This window comes from Symphalangus syndactylus, chromosome 19, assembly GCF_028878055.3.
Source record: "Symphalangus syndactylus isolate Jambi chromosome 19, NHGRI_mSymSyn1-v2.1_pri, whole genome shotgun sequence".
Classification (NCBI taxonomy): domain Eukaryota; kingdom Metazoa; phylum Chordata; class Mammalia; order Primates; family Hylobatidae; genus Symphalangus; species Symphalangus syndactylus.
In genome coordinates, this window is record NC_072434.2 from 68262734 (window position 1) to 68278308 (window position 15575).

General features: G+C 46.7%; 1 protein-coding gene across 1 annotated transcript in view; it reads right to left on the reverse strand.

Annotated features, from left to right (window-relative positions):
* The window catches only part of SUSD4 (sushi domain containing 4), a 169508-nt gene that overhangs the window by 18789 nt on the left and 135144 nt on the right, over nucleotides 1–15575 (reverse strand). Inside the window, 3 exon segments of the mRNA XM_063613972.1 lie at nucleotides 278–660; nucleotides 4577–4721; nucleotides 6256–6447. Coding sequence (XP_063470042.1) covers nucleotides 278–660; nucleotides 4577–4721; nucleotides 6256–6447 — 720 coding nt within the window.

Below are 15575 nucleotides of genomic sequence, written 5' to 3' on the forward strand. Positions count from 1 at the left end.
TGTCTACTCTGGATGGCTCAGTGCCTTTTGGTGCTTCTTGAAATTTCCATTAATGGGCTCATTACTTGCAAGATGATGATCATTCCTTACAATAATTGGCCTTGCCCAAGGCCTCTACATGGAGAGAGAGCATGAAGCAATTTAAGCTGAGTGAGAGGTAAACAGATTGATTTGACTCTGTGCTGGGGGGTGAAGCGTGCGTAGCAAGGAGCTGGCTTGAAGATGCTGGTGCAGAGGTGTTTGCAGGTGTGGCTTGGGCCCTGGGGCAAGCACTTACCATCTGCAATGTCGATGCCTGGGCTGGTGGATGCCACCTCCTCCGCCGTGCTGGCAATTGTGTCAGGGTTGTCCGAAGCAGGGTGGGTGCTCTCTTGGCACCTGGGAGGTGAATACAGACTTTGGAGCAGCTCAGAAGAGCCTGAGACGCTGTCACAGGTTTCTGACTCCCCTGGGCCTGTGTCCGTGTCCCCTGAGCCGGGGTATGCTGGGGGGCTCTGGTCGTCCACGGGTAAGGGGCAGCCCTGGCCCACAGAGGCCATGTACCCGGGGCCTAAGGCACTCAAGCCGCCACTCACAGCCTCGTCATAGGACGGGAGCATGACGGGCACGCCGTCTACCACCACAAAGTCAGGGTCACTGCTGGAACTCCGGGGAGGCCCCCTGTGTAAAGGAAAGAAGTGCCAACATGTCAGAGCCATGCCACTCTCGGGATGAGGCCACCCACGCTCCCTCCTGCACTCGGGGTCCTCAGGACCCATGATGGGCAGCAGAGTCCTGTATGGAGGATAATATGGAAGAACCAGCCTCCTTTCAGGGACTCCTCTGGAAGACGATGCTGCCACCCCGGCTGCCCATGCTCTGGAGAGAGGAGGTTTTCTTTTTGTCACTCTCTCGTGTCCTCCTGCCTCTGGGCCTTACTATCTCCTCATGCTTTTCCCTTGCTCCTTTGACCTGTGGGCTTTGGCCTTCTGGCCATAAGCTCATGGGGCAGGGGACAACATAACCCTTTCTAACAGAGCATCCCAGTGCACCTCTGCAGTGTCCTGTAGGATGGGATTGAAAGTGGGATAGCATTGCTAAAAATATAGAAAATAGGCCAGGTGTGGTGGCTCACACCTGCAATCCCAGCACTTTGGGAGATTTTGCTTGGGCCCAGGAGTTTGAGACCAACCTGGGCAACATAGGGAAACCCTGTCTATTCAAAAAATAAAAATGTTAGCCACGTGTGGTAGCACGTGACTGTAGCCCCAGCTATTCAGGAGGCCGAGGCAGGAGGATCCCTGGAACCCAGGAGTTGGAGGCTGCAGTGAGCCATGATTGCACCACTGCACTCCAGCTTGGGTGACAGAGCAAGACCTTGTCTCATAAAAAACAAACAAACAAAAAACAGTAACTGTGGACCCTGAGTGCCCAGAGGGACTAGCTGGTCCTATGCTCATCATGTTCCTTTGCTGCTTTCTGCTGTAGTATAAAAATCACTACATTTTAGTCTAGATAGAAAAAAAAAAACTCAGGAAAGAAGGAAAAAAAAGGAAAGCTGTGAGCACCATGTCACTACCCCATTTAAGCTGCGCAGACTCACCACCACCTCCTGCGCCCCCGCCACTCTTCTAAGCAAGGCCCGGGCTGCTGGTGTGAGGGCTCTAGGAGCGGCGGCAATGTGAGTCTGCATGTCTGCAGGGCTCCCTCGCGTGGGCGCGCACACAGCTCCTGGCCTGCTCCCTTTGCTTCTCAGCACTGCACATTCAACACTGCCCGATTGGAGCCCGGGGCGTCTGACGTCACAGCCTGGGCTCCGTGTGACCCCCCACACTCTGCTCCTGGCCTCAAGAGGAACCCAGGGTGGCTAAGAAGTAGCCAATGGAACTTGGTTTCTTCTCTTTTTTTTTTTTTTTTTTTTGAGATACAGTCTCACTCTGTCACCCAGGCTGGAGTGCAGTGGCACCATCTTGGCTCACTGAAACCTCCGCCTCCCAGGCTCATGCAATTCTCCTGCTTCAGCCTCCCAGGTAGCTGGAATTACAGGCATGCACCACCACCCCCAGCTAATTTTTGTATTTTTAGGAGAGACAAGGTTTCACCATGTTGGCCAGGCTGGTCTTGAACTCCTGACCTCAGGTGATCCACCTGCCTCGGACTCCCAGAGTGCTGGGATTACAGACGTGAGCCATCGCGCCTGGCCAGAACTTGGTTTCTTATTGTCTCTGCTGGGAACTGGTGCTGAGGGAGGAGGCCAAGGTAAAATATCAGGAAGAGAAGACCCAGCTGGGTGGGCAGACAGTGAATCTCTGAGTGCTGGTGGCAGGGGCTCTAAACCCAAGAAAATGAAACATCTGTGGGTGGAGGGGAAGCATAGGTTGTGTGTCTCTCTAATGCTCAAGTCCACTGACTTTTTGAAACATCTTGCAAAGTCTTGGAGATTATGGTGGTGGACTCCTTGTCCCGCAGCTCTTAAAGGCTGCCCAGAGAGGGCGGGAGACCACCAAGACCATGCTCTTCAGGGGGTAGGAGGCAAGAGGCAGGAGGAAAGGAGGAGCTAGCTCTGAGCCAGACTGCTCTCCCTCCACAGCCACCACTAGTTACTGCTTCCTTGACAATGACACTCCCTTCCTCTCCGGCCACTTCACTGTCTTGTGCTGGCCTCCTCTTCTCACTCAGGACTCCCTGCCTCCCCACCGTCCCTGGAACCTCCATGTTGTCTAGGCCAGGGTGAGCAGACGCCTCTCTTCTCCATTTCTCACCCTAACAGTCCACACCCAGGCTACAGCTCTCACGATCTGGCAGCTTCCCCTCCACGTGTCCCCGCCATGCCACTCAGCTCCCACACACCCCTCGTCAACATCCCTGCAGGCTCTACTCTGGTGGAACCTGGAGGAAAAAAAGTCCGTTCTTGGTTTGCCTTTGAGATTCTTGTCATGTATTTGAAGCCAACCTTCCCCAAACAACTCAAGAATAACAAAAGATGAAAGACCCAAGGGCTGAAGAACATCAAGTGAAAGGGTTTCGAGAACATTTTAAAAACATCTTAATATTTAGTGGATATCCTGGAAACTTTTCTTCCAAGAATATGTAGAAAAATAGCTCTGTGGGCCCTTTTAAAGTACTTGAATGCACTATCAATCACAGCCTTGCGTGTTGGCTTTCTCTTTGTAATCCTCAGGCCTTCTTGAGATACTGTAATTGCTCAATGATAGAACGCGGTCCCTTGATGAATATATAATAATGTGGAAGACAGAGAGTGGATGGCAGGTTGGAGAGGAAGGAAGGTTTCAGCATCTTAGCAAGAGCTTGCTGTGGCACCAGGATGGCACTGACACACCTCTGGGCCTGGGGAGGGATGCAGGTGACACCCACATCTAGCACACATTTGTGGCTGGGGAGAAAGGGATGTGCCTGTTAGGTTGTGACCATGGGGGGGCAGTCCCTGCTGCCAGGCAGGGGAGAATTGCTAAGTGAGGGAGGCCTCCCTGTAGGGTGTGAGGTTAAGGGCAAAGGCGGGCAGGTGCTGTCTCCAGCAGCTCTGCCCACTTCCTTCACTCCTCTCACAGCTGGGAGGTGTGAGAGACACACTGCATTTTCCTGAAGGGAAGAGAGAAATGGTTAATTCCAGGAGCCTCCTCCTCCATGAGCAATAGTCCCTTTTTCAGGTACATATGACTCTGGGGACTAGGCTGTCCCTGTGGGCAAAAAACAAACGCCCTTTTCTGAAGCATTAGGTTCTGAAAAATGAGAAGACTCTGACATGGCCACAGAAGGCAAGGAAAAGACAGCTTGTATCAGTGGCCCCTGGCTAGTGTTCTGCGGTGTTTTGCTGTCCTCACCTCCTCTTCTCAATGTTCATAAACTTATCCTTTTGCTTTCTAAACTACTTCTCCCTCCAGGAACAGTGATTTGCCAGCAGTAGTGCTGGGTGGCTCTTCTTTGTTCCTAAGGGTGCTGGTGCTGTCCTCTTTGGTGGTGACGACTTGAGGCTGAAGATACCACCCCGAGCTGATTGGTGCAGCTGAGAAGGATGGAGAAGCGCCTTCCACATGTCCCACTCCAGGGGTTCAGATAAGACTTCATGGTAGACTCTCACTAGCCCTTTCCTGATTCCTCCTGGAATCAGAAAAGTCTTTTCTCCTTCCTGAGACTTCTCAATGCATAACACTTTTGTTCACACACCTCTGACCTGTGTCCCAGTCAGCTGTGTGCGCGTCTTACCCTGCCTATAGACTGAGCTGCGTGGTGCCTCACTCCAGGGCCACATGCAGGGGGACCACAGTGGGAATGGTGCCCCTGGGTGGAGCAGTCCACAGCCTGCAGCCCTAACTCTGTGATCCCACTGATAGCCCCCCATGATGCCCACCTGCAAATCGTCTACTGCAGGAAGGAGGGAGAGAGGTAGGAAAGAAAGAAAGAGGAAAATGAGGTCTGTCTCCAGCTTGGTGCTCAAAACAACCCAGAACATGGTTTTTGCTCTCCCCTGTTTCCCTTTAGAGCTCCAACTTTTCACTCATCACATTCTCTCTCTGCTGCTAAGGGTGGCTGCATTGAGTCCGATCTTGAGCCACAGCTGCCAAGACATGAAACTGACCTGGGGGGAAAGTGGGCCTTGAACTTGGTCTGGAACATCCTGGCCAGGATGACGAGCAGCAGCACCAGCAGCACACTGGTTGCCGTGAACGCCACAATCTTCCACGTGGTCAGGAGGGTCTCATGGGTGCTGGGCCATGTTTGCTCTGCGTGAGGGAGAACAAAGCTGTACGTGAGGCTCCCAGACCATGAGAGGTGCCGAGGTTCCCCGTGGGCTCATTTGCTGGATTCATCTGGCACAAGAGATGCGTGCAAGGTGCCTCTGACCCCCAGGGCTCGGCAGAGATACCATGTACCCCTGCAGCTCATGTAAATTGCATCAGGATCCACCCAACACTAAAAACCTGTCTCTGGCATGAGCTCTGCCAGGTTGCAGACCTGCATGCTCACATTCCAGTCCCAGGCGCAGGCCTGGCACAGGCTTAAATAATGCATCTGCCTCTTGAGAACAAAGGTGAGCATCCCTCTTGCCTGGAGAAGTTGCTCCGAAATGGATCAAGGGCTGGGGGAGTGGGAAGCTCGGCCCTTTTTGAATGTTCTGGGATATGCTGTGGAGTTGGGTAAAGCAAGAAACAGAGGGTAAAGGGGACCCCTGTTCCACAGCTCTCATGCCCTACCACCTCTGGCCATCAACTGCCTGCCAGGTCAGGGGCAGCAAGAGCAGACCCTTCCAGAAGAGACTCTTATCCTTTGGGCATGGGCCACCCTGTCTCTTAGACGTCTCCCTGCCTTGTCCTGCCCACCCTCTTAGACACTCTCTCTGCACTTCTCCTCTCGCTGGCTCACAGAATCATGTGTGCGCCTCCAGAGACCTGGCATTAACAAGCGCTTCCTTGTGCCCAGGGGAAAGGCATGCAGTCATCAGCACTGCTCAGGGCAGCATCCCCAGCCTGGAAAGGGCTGGGGAGAGTGGGAAGGAGACAGTGGGTGTGTGCTGGTACCCCAGTCTCTATCCTGTGGTCACTACCCAGGTGCACTGAGGCCAGTGGGGAAGGTGGTTTGCAAGTAAGTCATTTGCTTTTAACTATGAAGCCCTGAAGCTTGCAAATGGCCTATAGTTTTACAAGTGAGAGCAGGTGTTACCCACAGTATCATTTGTATTCTGATATGTGTCCTTGAGTGGAAGAGAAAGGTAAAGTTATGTGTCGCTTGGGTCCAGGGCAATGCATGTAATTCTGGTCACACCCATAGGCCTGTGTCCTTACCAGTGGAAAGGGACAAGGCTGAGAGAAAAGAGTGCGGAGGCTGGAGGTCCTTTCATGGATGTTAGGGGTCTAGGGACCCCATTTAGAGGGTCAGCTTTTTAAGCTGGGAATGGACAGGTTAATACTCCTGACCCTCTGAATGGGGTCCCTAGGTCCCTAGCATCCATGGAAGGACCTCCAGCAGACAGGTTAATACACTCTTGACCCTCTGAATGGGGTCCCTAGGTCCCTAGCATCCATGGAAGGACCTCCAGCAGACAGGTTAATACACTCTTGACCCTCTGAACAGGACCTGCAAGCATCTGGCACAGAGCCCAACAGCAGCCCCATCGACCCGCAATGATATGTTTCGATATCCTGTTCCTGACACTGGGAGTGGGAGGAGAGATACAGCTTGGTACATAACCACCACCCACTATGTGCAGATGGTCCAAGGAGGGTCCATCTCCTCCAAGGGTGAGGACTTCAGTCTTACCTGATTTGATGCAGTAGACTTGATAGGAAGGAAACCACTCTCCGTACTGGCAGGTGATATACTTGTAGTCGCTGGTGAGGCTGTAGCCAGGATCGCAGTAAAACTCCACCACGGTTCCGTGGTTGTAGCGCTCACAAGGCCGCGGGTGGCAGACGAAATCTCCGTGACTCACCATTGGAGGTAGTGGACAGACTTGGGCAGTAGGGGAGAATAAAAGTTTCAGAACCACATGCTCACCTTTGTCTGAAGCCCTTAAGACAAAGAATGGCCTAGGAGAACTCAGTTAAAAATGTGCTTATGGATTAATCACCAGGCTACTGAGTTGCACTAGAGATGGTCTCCTTTTTAGTAGTTCATGGAAGGCGGAATGGAAGCCTGCTGTAATATTCTGAGCACGTGCCGTTGTGACATGGCATTGTGAAGTACATCGTAAAAGAGAGGCTCGTTTTACAATGCAAAGAGTATGCCTATTTAATAGAGAGTATTAAGCTACTGTATTAATAATGCATGCTATTATGTGCCAGACAACCTAGTAAATAAAATTAAGATATTTCTGGACAAAATCTTTACTGAAAGGCATAGTTATCCCAAGCCTGTTTCTGTGACCACAGTAGTAATTTGGGTCTATTAAAATCACAGGGCAGTGTCCCTAACCTGATCCCCTACAGCCCTGCTGAGGCTTGGCCAGTGACGAACATGGAGCGGTTCTTCCAGCTCTGCTTGCAGAGCCAGGGCACAGCCTCCAGGGCAACCAGAGTTAGGTGCCTTGGGCATGAGGCTTGGTTCTGCCATCAACACCACACTGTGTGACCTTAAGCAGATCCCTTAACCTCTTTGAGCCTTGATTTTTCTCCTCTGTCAAATGGAAGCTTATTCTACCCTAGGAGGACGCCTTAGGGTTCTGACTCAAATATTCCATCATGTTAGGGGAAGAAAAAGTTGTTTTTAGTGTCCTATCTTGGTACTGCATTCTAGGTTGCAAGGTAAGAATGGTTCCATCTCTGTCACCACAAAGACGGCTTCAGTGGGAGCTTGGTGCTTTTTATGCCACAAGGAGCTCGTTCTTGGATGAGGACTCAGAAATAAACAGTGCTGCCGCTTAAACATTCTTCAAGAAACAGTCAAACCACAGATTCTATCAATGCCAACTTCAAACCCACACTCATGGAAACCAGTAAGAACTCTGACCAAAAAAAAAAAAAAAAAGAATGTAAAAGAGTTAACTTTTGATTCCCTTCCTTGGGGTAACCAACACCCTGGCCAGTGCAGAACAGGTGGTGCCCACTGTACAGGCCAGAAGAGGTGCCCTCTCCACACTGGCCACTGAAACTACTCACTGGCAGCAGCGGGTGCCCACTGAGGCTGGAAAACAAGATGGCCCTCCCTGCAGAGCAGGCCACCCTGCTGGAGGTGTCCCGAGGCGTGTGAAGCAGGGTTGGAGGCACACTACAGGCACTCTCTAGTCCTGCAAACAACACTGCAGTGTAGATCTTGTTGGTTCTTTCAGAGAAGGGGAAACGGAAACTCACAGAAGCAACTAGAGGAGTGAGTAGAAGCCCAGGCATGCTCTAGACAGGCCTAGGTCTGAATTCCGGCTGAACTACTCACCAGCCGAGTGACCCTAAACCAATCCCTGCGCATCTTTGAGCTTCAGGGTCCTCAGCTGTACAACAAGAGTCTCTGAGGGCTATCTCGAGAAATGCTGGTGTGGGCTTAGTTCAGAGCTGACAAACTGATTATTCAGGGAAAACCAGGACTCGAGTGTCTAAAGAGATGGAATTTAACGAGGTGATGGCAAAGTGGAGAAGCCAGCAGGAACACCCCAAGATTAGTGAGAGCAGGAAGCCACTACCGCTCCTGGGCTGGTGGGATGAAGGGGTCTCATTGCTGGGGTCCCTAGTGGAAGGTGGAACCATGGAGGTCTATCCCGCGGGAACTGGAGCCCGGGGAAACTCAGACCCTGCTGGAGATGCCCCCAGCACAGGAACAGTGAGGGAGAAGTAGCCTGGTTCTCCACCTGCCCACCCTCCAGGCTCCCTCTGGACAAAGACAGTGGGGAGCCAGGTGACAAGGGGGTCTGGGAAATGGGGTCTGCGGCGGACAGCCTGTCTAGATCTGGTGCAGTGCAGGGAAGGTCCAGGGCAGATCTGAGGCTGGCAGGCCCAGGGTGTGCTCAGTAAATGGTGGCTGTCAGTTGGCTGCTGTGAGGATCCCACAGGTGGACACTGGCAGAGACAGGCTTTGAGCTCTGACTCTGAGGCCCAGGAGCTTTCTGCTGCCCTGCCTCAGGGTATCTCCTGGGCTGGCAAATGCAGTCACATAACCCCTGGCATTTCCACAAACAGGGGCTCTTTTCAAGTTTGCTACCACCAGGGTGCTCTGGGAGCATCTCCAGGAAATAAAACAGAAGGAAGCAAAGGGAAGGACAGCTGATGAGGAAGAGGGAGAGAGAAAAAGGCACCGGCCACGTTGTTGAACTGGTCCTGGGAGATCCAGGGATGTGGCCGTAAGGGCTCATCTCTCCTTGGAGGCCCTCCTCCGTGCTGCTTCTCCTCTACTCAATTCCTGGTTGTTCCCACAAAGAAGGGGTCTCCAGTGGCCCCGGGACTGCCTGGGGGCCCCCTTCCCTGCACTGCTGGAGCATTCTCCAGCGCTGCTGTACCCTCAGAAGGCCAGCATCTTCTCTGGGACAGGAGCCCCTTTCTGTGGTCAAGGGTATGGCAAGTGTCCATTGACAGATGAATGGATAAAGAAAATATGGGCAATATACACCACAGAATATTATTCAGCCTTAAAAAAGAAGGAAATCCTGCCATTTAGGACACAATGGAGAAACCTGAAGGACATTCTGCTAAGTGAAATAAACCAGGCACAGAAAGACAGATACTGCATGATTTCACTTACATGTGAAATCTAAAAAAGTTGAATACATAAAAACGGGGAGCAGAATGGTGGTTACCATGGTGGGGGAGGTAGAGGGAATCAGAAAATGTAGGTCAAAGGGTAAAACGGTGCAGTTCTATAGGATGAAGTCCAGAGCTCTGACGTATAGTATCCAGACTCCAGTTAATAATACTGTATTATACACTGGAAATTCACCAAGAGAGTAGATTTCAGGAAATGGATTATGTTAACTTACTTGACTGTAATAATCATTTCACTGTGTAGATGTATCTCAAAACATCATGTTGTACACCTTAAATATCTAACATTTTTATGAAAGAGAAAAAGAGGTACACAGAGCAGGAAGGCACTTCTCCTCAAAGGCTCTCTAAACAAGCCCCTGAGGGCCACTGTAGGATTAGAAAATTACCAAAACTGTTTTCAAAGCACAGAAAACGTCATGAAAGAGCCCACATAAATGTACGCAAGTTTGTTATCAGCAGCATTTTTTTTCCTCACTGGGCCTGAAGGATGAACGTTTGTTCAAATCATTGCATTCACCCTGAGGCAAATGGTCCCATGGTGTGCTCAAGAATTTCTGTACCGTACAGATCAACCATTTAACCAATCATTTAATGAGCAAAGGCAGGCAGCACAGAGTGGCATATAGGGGCGTGGGCAGGGGAGTTACCCAAATTTGTGTTCAAACCTCAGCTCTACCACTGATGAGCTTCAGGGTGTTAGGCAGCTTGTTTCACTTCTCAGTGTCTTAGCTTTCCCATCCGTCTAATGAGTGAAACAATTCCCAACTCCTCCAGTTGTTGAGAGGATTTGAAGATGTATGAAAACCGCATAACACAAAGGTCAGGGACACAGTAGGCACTTAATAAATAATAGCTATTAGTATCACTGGTGTCCAAACTTGCTGGGGTTCCCACGCTGCCCTTCCCGTACTGGGGCACTACCAGGCTCCTTATGCAATTAGAATACCTGGGACTGCACCAGGGAAGCCCCAAACATTCAGAGAATGTGAACACATCTCATCACCACATTTTCTCAGAGGCCAGATAAAAACCATCCATTGTAGGGGCTTTAACTCTGAGACTGTCGTAATCGGCTGGTAATGGAGATGCATTTTCCCCTTAAGTAGAAACATTTATCTTCACACCTTGTAGTGTTTGTAATGATTGCACCTGGCAGATCATTAGCTTTGCTGTAAAGGAAACCCCATGTGGTGTGATGAGGGTAGAGGGTGGAAGCGTTTCTTTTAACTTGGAACAAAACAACAACAAAAGTATTATTAATTATAAACTTAGGGAGGCTTATTTAAAAATCCCAATATAAAAATACCCATGGCTTAGGCGACTTCCACCTCTCACCCAACACAGCCTCTCACTATGGGGCTCGACTGAGTACTGCTACTGCCTCCTCTCCACAGCTTCCTTAACAGACAGACAATTCCACACAGAGAGACAGACAGACGGATGGACACACTCCCACACCCAGAGGCCTCAGACACATGCCAAACAGCCCTGTGAACAATCGCCACATGGTTGGCATTTGAAATAACCTGTGTGTTCCTAGAAATTCCGGGAATAAAAGTGGACCAGGCTATGGCACTTTTTTCTGTTCTTATCTTAGAACTCCTTTAGGCTCAGCCTGTGACTCATATCCCGTCAGTTGCTAGTTCTAAGGGAAACACACCCGGGGAAAACCTGTGGGTGGCATGAACAAAGATCCTTCTGCAACTCCATTTTTCTTAATGTTTCTTACTTTAGACATTATTAGCAACAGGTAGGGTTTTTGTGAGGCTTGGAGTCTGGACATTCAGTGGTTACAGGCAGAATCCAAGAAAGGCTCTGCTCTGCTGACACTCAGCCAGAAACGGATGATTCCTGCCCCCGAGGTGTGAAGTCTCTGTTCCTTGTTTCATGACAGAGGGTTACGGCTCTTTTCAGACTAGCTGGAAAATTCCTACCTACCCAAATGGCAGCAGAGTCCAGTTTTTACCATATTTAGTCTCTTATGGAACTTCACAGAGGTGAGCTAGATGTGGGGAGGTGGGACCAAAGGATGGGGTGCTGAGGCATGGGACCTGAAGTCTTCCCTGTGTTGGCCGAGAATGGCCTGAGCTGGGCTGGATGGGGCTGCTATAAGACTGCAATTTCCCCAAATAAGCCTTCCCTCATTGTCCAGCCTCCTTTCAATTTAGTGTCCTTTCCTCACCCTCCCTCTGGCTGTTTCCTCCTATGCAGATTTAATACCAACACAAACACCAGCCTCTTTGGGAAGCCTTCCCTGAGTGCACAGGCAGTGATCTTGGAGTTCCTAGGCACTTTGTGCATTTTACATGCCTAATACTTGTACAGATCCATAAACTCTTTGAGAGCAGGGGCCGTGTCTCTAGAGTTTTTCTAACTCCTGTAGCATCCAGCATGATTCTTGATAAACATTTGCTATTTGAGTGAATGGAAATGTCAAAGTTTTCACAGTAAACCAGAGGTGGTTCCCTGTCCGCCTCTCTCCTGTTGGCAATGAGCTGCAATTTTCATGCTGTGTCTGGTCTCATTTTTCAGTGGGGGAAAAAAGGTGAGATATGATAATAGTTTTATCATAGCCTCATGGCTTCATCCGACAGACACCACGTGCAAGGATTTGTGTCCATTTTAGGGATGTTTTAGTGACGTGAAATAGAGCTTTGCCAGTCCCACCTCTGAGATACACACTAAAATAAAGAGGCCAACGTTTCTAACACCTTCAAAACAATGCCAGTTGGTTCCTTCCTTGATGCACTAACAGGTGTGCAGATCATGGTGAAATACGGTATATGATAAAAATGGAATGTTTAATTCAAACGTCCTTTATTGCAGGAGAACAACATTTAGAACAGAGATGTGGTGGTGCTAGTTGAGGAACAGGTAGTTGCTGGGGTGGGAGAGGACTTTAACACAGGGCAAAAATAAAGCACAGCAGCTGCCAACCTGATGTGTGGGAAATAAAGGACAGGGAAAAGATGTTCAGGTCTTCCTCCTGAAAAAAAGAAGTGTAAATATGAAAACATAAGAAGATTATTTCTCTTGATTGAAAAAAAAAACCTAAAGCCCTTTTCTTTCTAAAAAAATAAAGACTTTATTTTTAAGAGCAGTTTTAGGTTCACAGCAATATTGAGCAGAAGGTACAGGAAGTTCCCATATACTCCCTGCTCCCACGCATGCACAGCGTCCCCCATTATCCACATCCCCACCAGAGTGGTGCATTTGTTACTGCTGATGAACCTACATTGACACATCATTATCACTCAGAGTCCAGAGTTTACATTAGGGTTCACTCTTGGTGTTGTACGTTCTATCGGTTTGGATAAATGTGTAGTGACATGTATCCACCATTCAAGTATCATGCAGAGTAGTTTCATTGCCCCCCCCAAATCCTCTGTGCTCTGCCTGTTCATTGCCCCACTCACCCCCAAACCCCCAGCAATCACTGATCGTTTTGCTGTTGTCATAGTTTTGCCTTTTCCAAAACGTCATATAGTTGGAATAGGACAGTATACAGCCCTTTCAGATTGGTATCTTTCATTTAGTAATATGCATTTAAAGTTTCTTCATATCTTTTTATGGTTTGAAGGTTAATTTATTTTTAGTGCTAAATAATATTCCATTGTCTGGAGATACCATAGTTTATCCATTCACCTACTGAAGGACATCTTGGTTGCTTCTAAGTTTCGGCAATTATGAATAAAGCTGCTATAACATTTGTGTGCAGATTTTGGTGTGGACATAAGTTTTCAGTTTCTTTGGGTAAATACCAAGGAGAAGGATTGCTGGATCATGTAAGAGTATATTCAGTTTTGTAAGAAGCCATCAAACTGTCTTCCAAAGTGGTTATATCCCTTTGCATTCCTGCCAGCAACAAATGAGAGTTCCTGTTGCTCCACATCCTCTTCAGCATTTCGGTTTGTAAGTGTTCTAGATTTTGGTCATTTTAATAGGTAAGTAGTGATCTCTCTTGTTTTAATTTGCATTTCCTGATGACATATGACTTGAAGCATCTTTTCATACGATTGTTTGCCATCTGTATATCTTCGATGGTGTTAAGGTCTTTGGAACATTTTAAAATCAGGTTGTTTGTGTTCTTGTTGTAGACTTTTAATAGTTCTTTGAATATTTTGGATAACAGTCCTTTATCAGATGTGCCTTTTGCAAATATTTTTACAAGTGTGTGGCTTGTCTTCTCATTCTGTTAACATTGTCTTTTGCAGAACAGAAGTTGTTAATTTTAATGAAGTCCAACTTATCAATTATTTCCTTCACGCATCATGCCACTGGTGCTGTATCTAAAAAGACATTGCCATACACAGGTCATCTGAATTTTCTCCCATGTTATACTCTAAGAGTTTTACAGTTTTGTATTTTACATTTAGGTATATGATCTATTTTGAGTTAATTTTATGGAAGAGTGTAAGGTCTGTGTCCAGCTTTTTTTTTTTTTTTTTGTATGTGGATGCCCAATAGTTCGAGCATTATTTGTTGAAAAGTCTGTCTTTGTTCCATTATATTGCCTTTGATCCTATGCCAACAGTTGACTATATTTATGTAAGTCTATTTCTGGGCTGTCTATTCTGTTCCACTGATCTATTTTTCGATTATTTCACTAATACCATGCTGTCTTGATTACTGTTGCATTATGGTAAGTCTTGAGGTCTGGCAATGTCAGTCCTCCCACTTTGTTCTCCTTCAATATTGTGTTGGCTATTCTGTTTTTTGCTTCCCCATATAAACTTTAGAAATAGTTTAATAATACCAAAAAATAACTTGCTGGAATTTTGATTAAGAGTACATTGAATCTATAGAGCAAGTTGGGAAGAATGAACATCTGGAATATATTGAGTCTTCCTATCCATGAATATGGACTATCTCTCCATTTATTTAATTCTTTGATTTCTTTCTTAAGAGTTTTGTAGATTTCCTCATATAGATCTTGTACATATTTTGTTAGATTTGTGTCTAAGCATTCCATTTTAGGGGCAGCTAATGTAAATGATATTGTGTTTTTAATTTCAAATTCCACTTGTTCATTGCTAGTATATAGGAATGTGATTGATCTTTGTATACTAACCTTGTATCCTGCAACCTTGCTATAATTGCTTATTAGTTCTAGGAGGGTTTTTTGGTCAATTATTTTGGATTTCTTATATAGATGATCATGTCACCTGTGAAAAAGATAGTTTTACTTCTTTATTTCCAATCTGTATCTCTTTTATTTCCTTTTCTTGCTTCATTGCATTAACTAGAACTTCCAATATGATGTTGAAAAGGAGTGCTGAGAGACAACATCCTTGCCTGGTTCCTGATCTTATGGGAAAGCTTCTAGTTTCTCTTTATTAAGCATGATGTTAGCTGTAGGTTTTTTGCAGATATTTTTTATGCAGTTGAGGATGTTGCCCTTTATTTCTAGTTTACTGAGAGTTTTTTTTAAATCATAAATTGGTGTGGGATTTTGTCAAATGCCTTTTCTGCATCTATTGAAATGATTTTTCTTTTTTAGTCAGTTGTTGTGATGAATTGCATTAATTGATTTTTAAATGCTGAACCAGCCTTGCATATCTGGGATAAATTCCACTTGGTCATGGTGTATAATTTTTTAATACTTTATTGGATTGGATTTGCTAGTATTTTTTTGAGGATTTTTGCATCTATGTTCATGAAAGATATTGATCTGTAGTTTTCTTTTCTTGTAATGTCTTTGTCTGGTTTTGGTATTAGAGTAATGCTGGCCTCACACAATGAGTCAGGAAGTATTCCTTCTGCTTCTATCCTCCAAAAGAGATTATAGAGAATTGGTATAATGTCTTCCTTATATGTGTGGTAGAATTCACCAGCAAATACATCTGGGCCTAGTGCTTTCTGTTTGGAAAAGTTATTAATTATTGACTCAACTTTTAAAATAGATACAGGCCTATTCAGATTGTCTATTTCTTCTTGTGTGAGTTTTGGCAGATTGTGTCTTTCAAGGACTTGCCCCATTTCATCTAGGTTATCAAATATGTGAGCATACAGTTGTTCACAGCATTCCTTTATTATCCTCCTAATGTCCATGGGATCTGTAGTGATGTCCACTCTTTCATTTCTGATATTAGTAATTTATGTTCTTTCTCTTTTTGCTTAGTTAGCCTGGTTAGAGGTTTATTGATTGTATTAATCTTTTCAAATAACCACCTTTTGGTTTTGTTGATTCTCTCTATTGAGTTCCTGTTTTCAACTTCATTGATTCCTGTTCTAGTTCTTATTTCTTTTCTTCTGCTTACTTTGTATCTAATTTGCTCTTCTTTTACTAGTTTCCTAAGTTGAAAAGTTAGATTATTGATTTTAGATCTTTCTTCTTTTCTAACATATGCACTCAATGCTAGAAATTTTCATCTAGGCACTGCTTTCACTGCA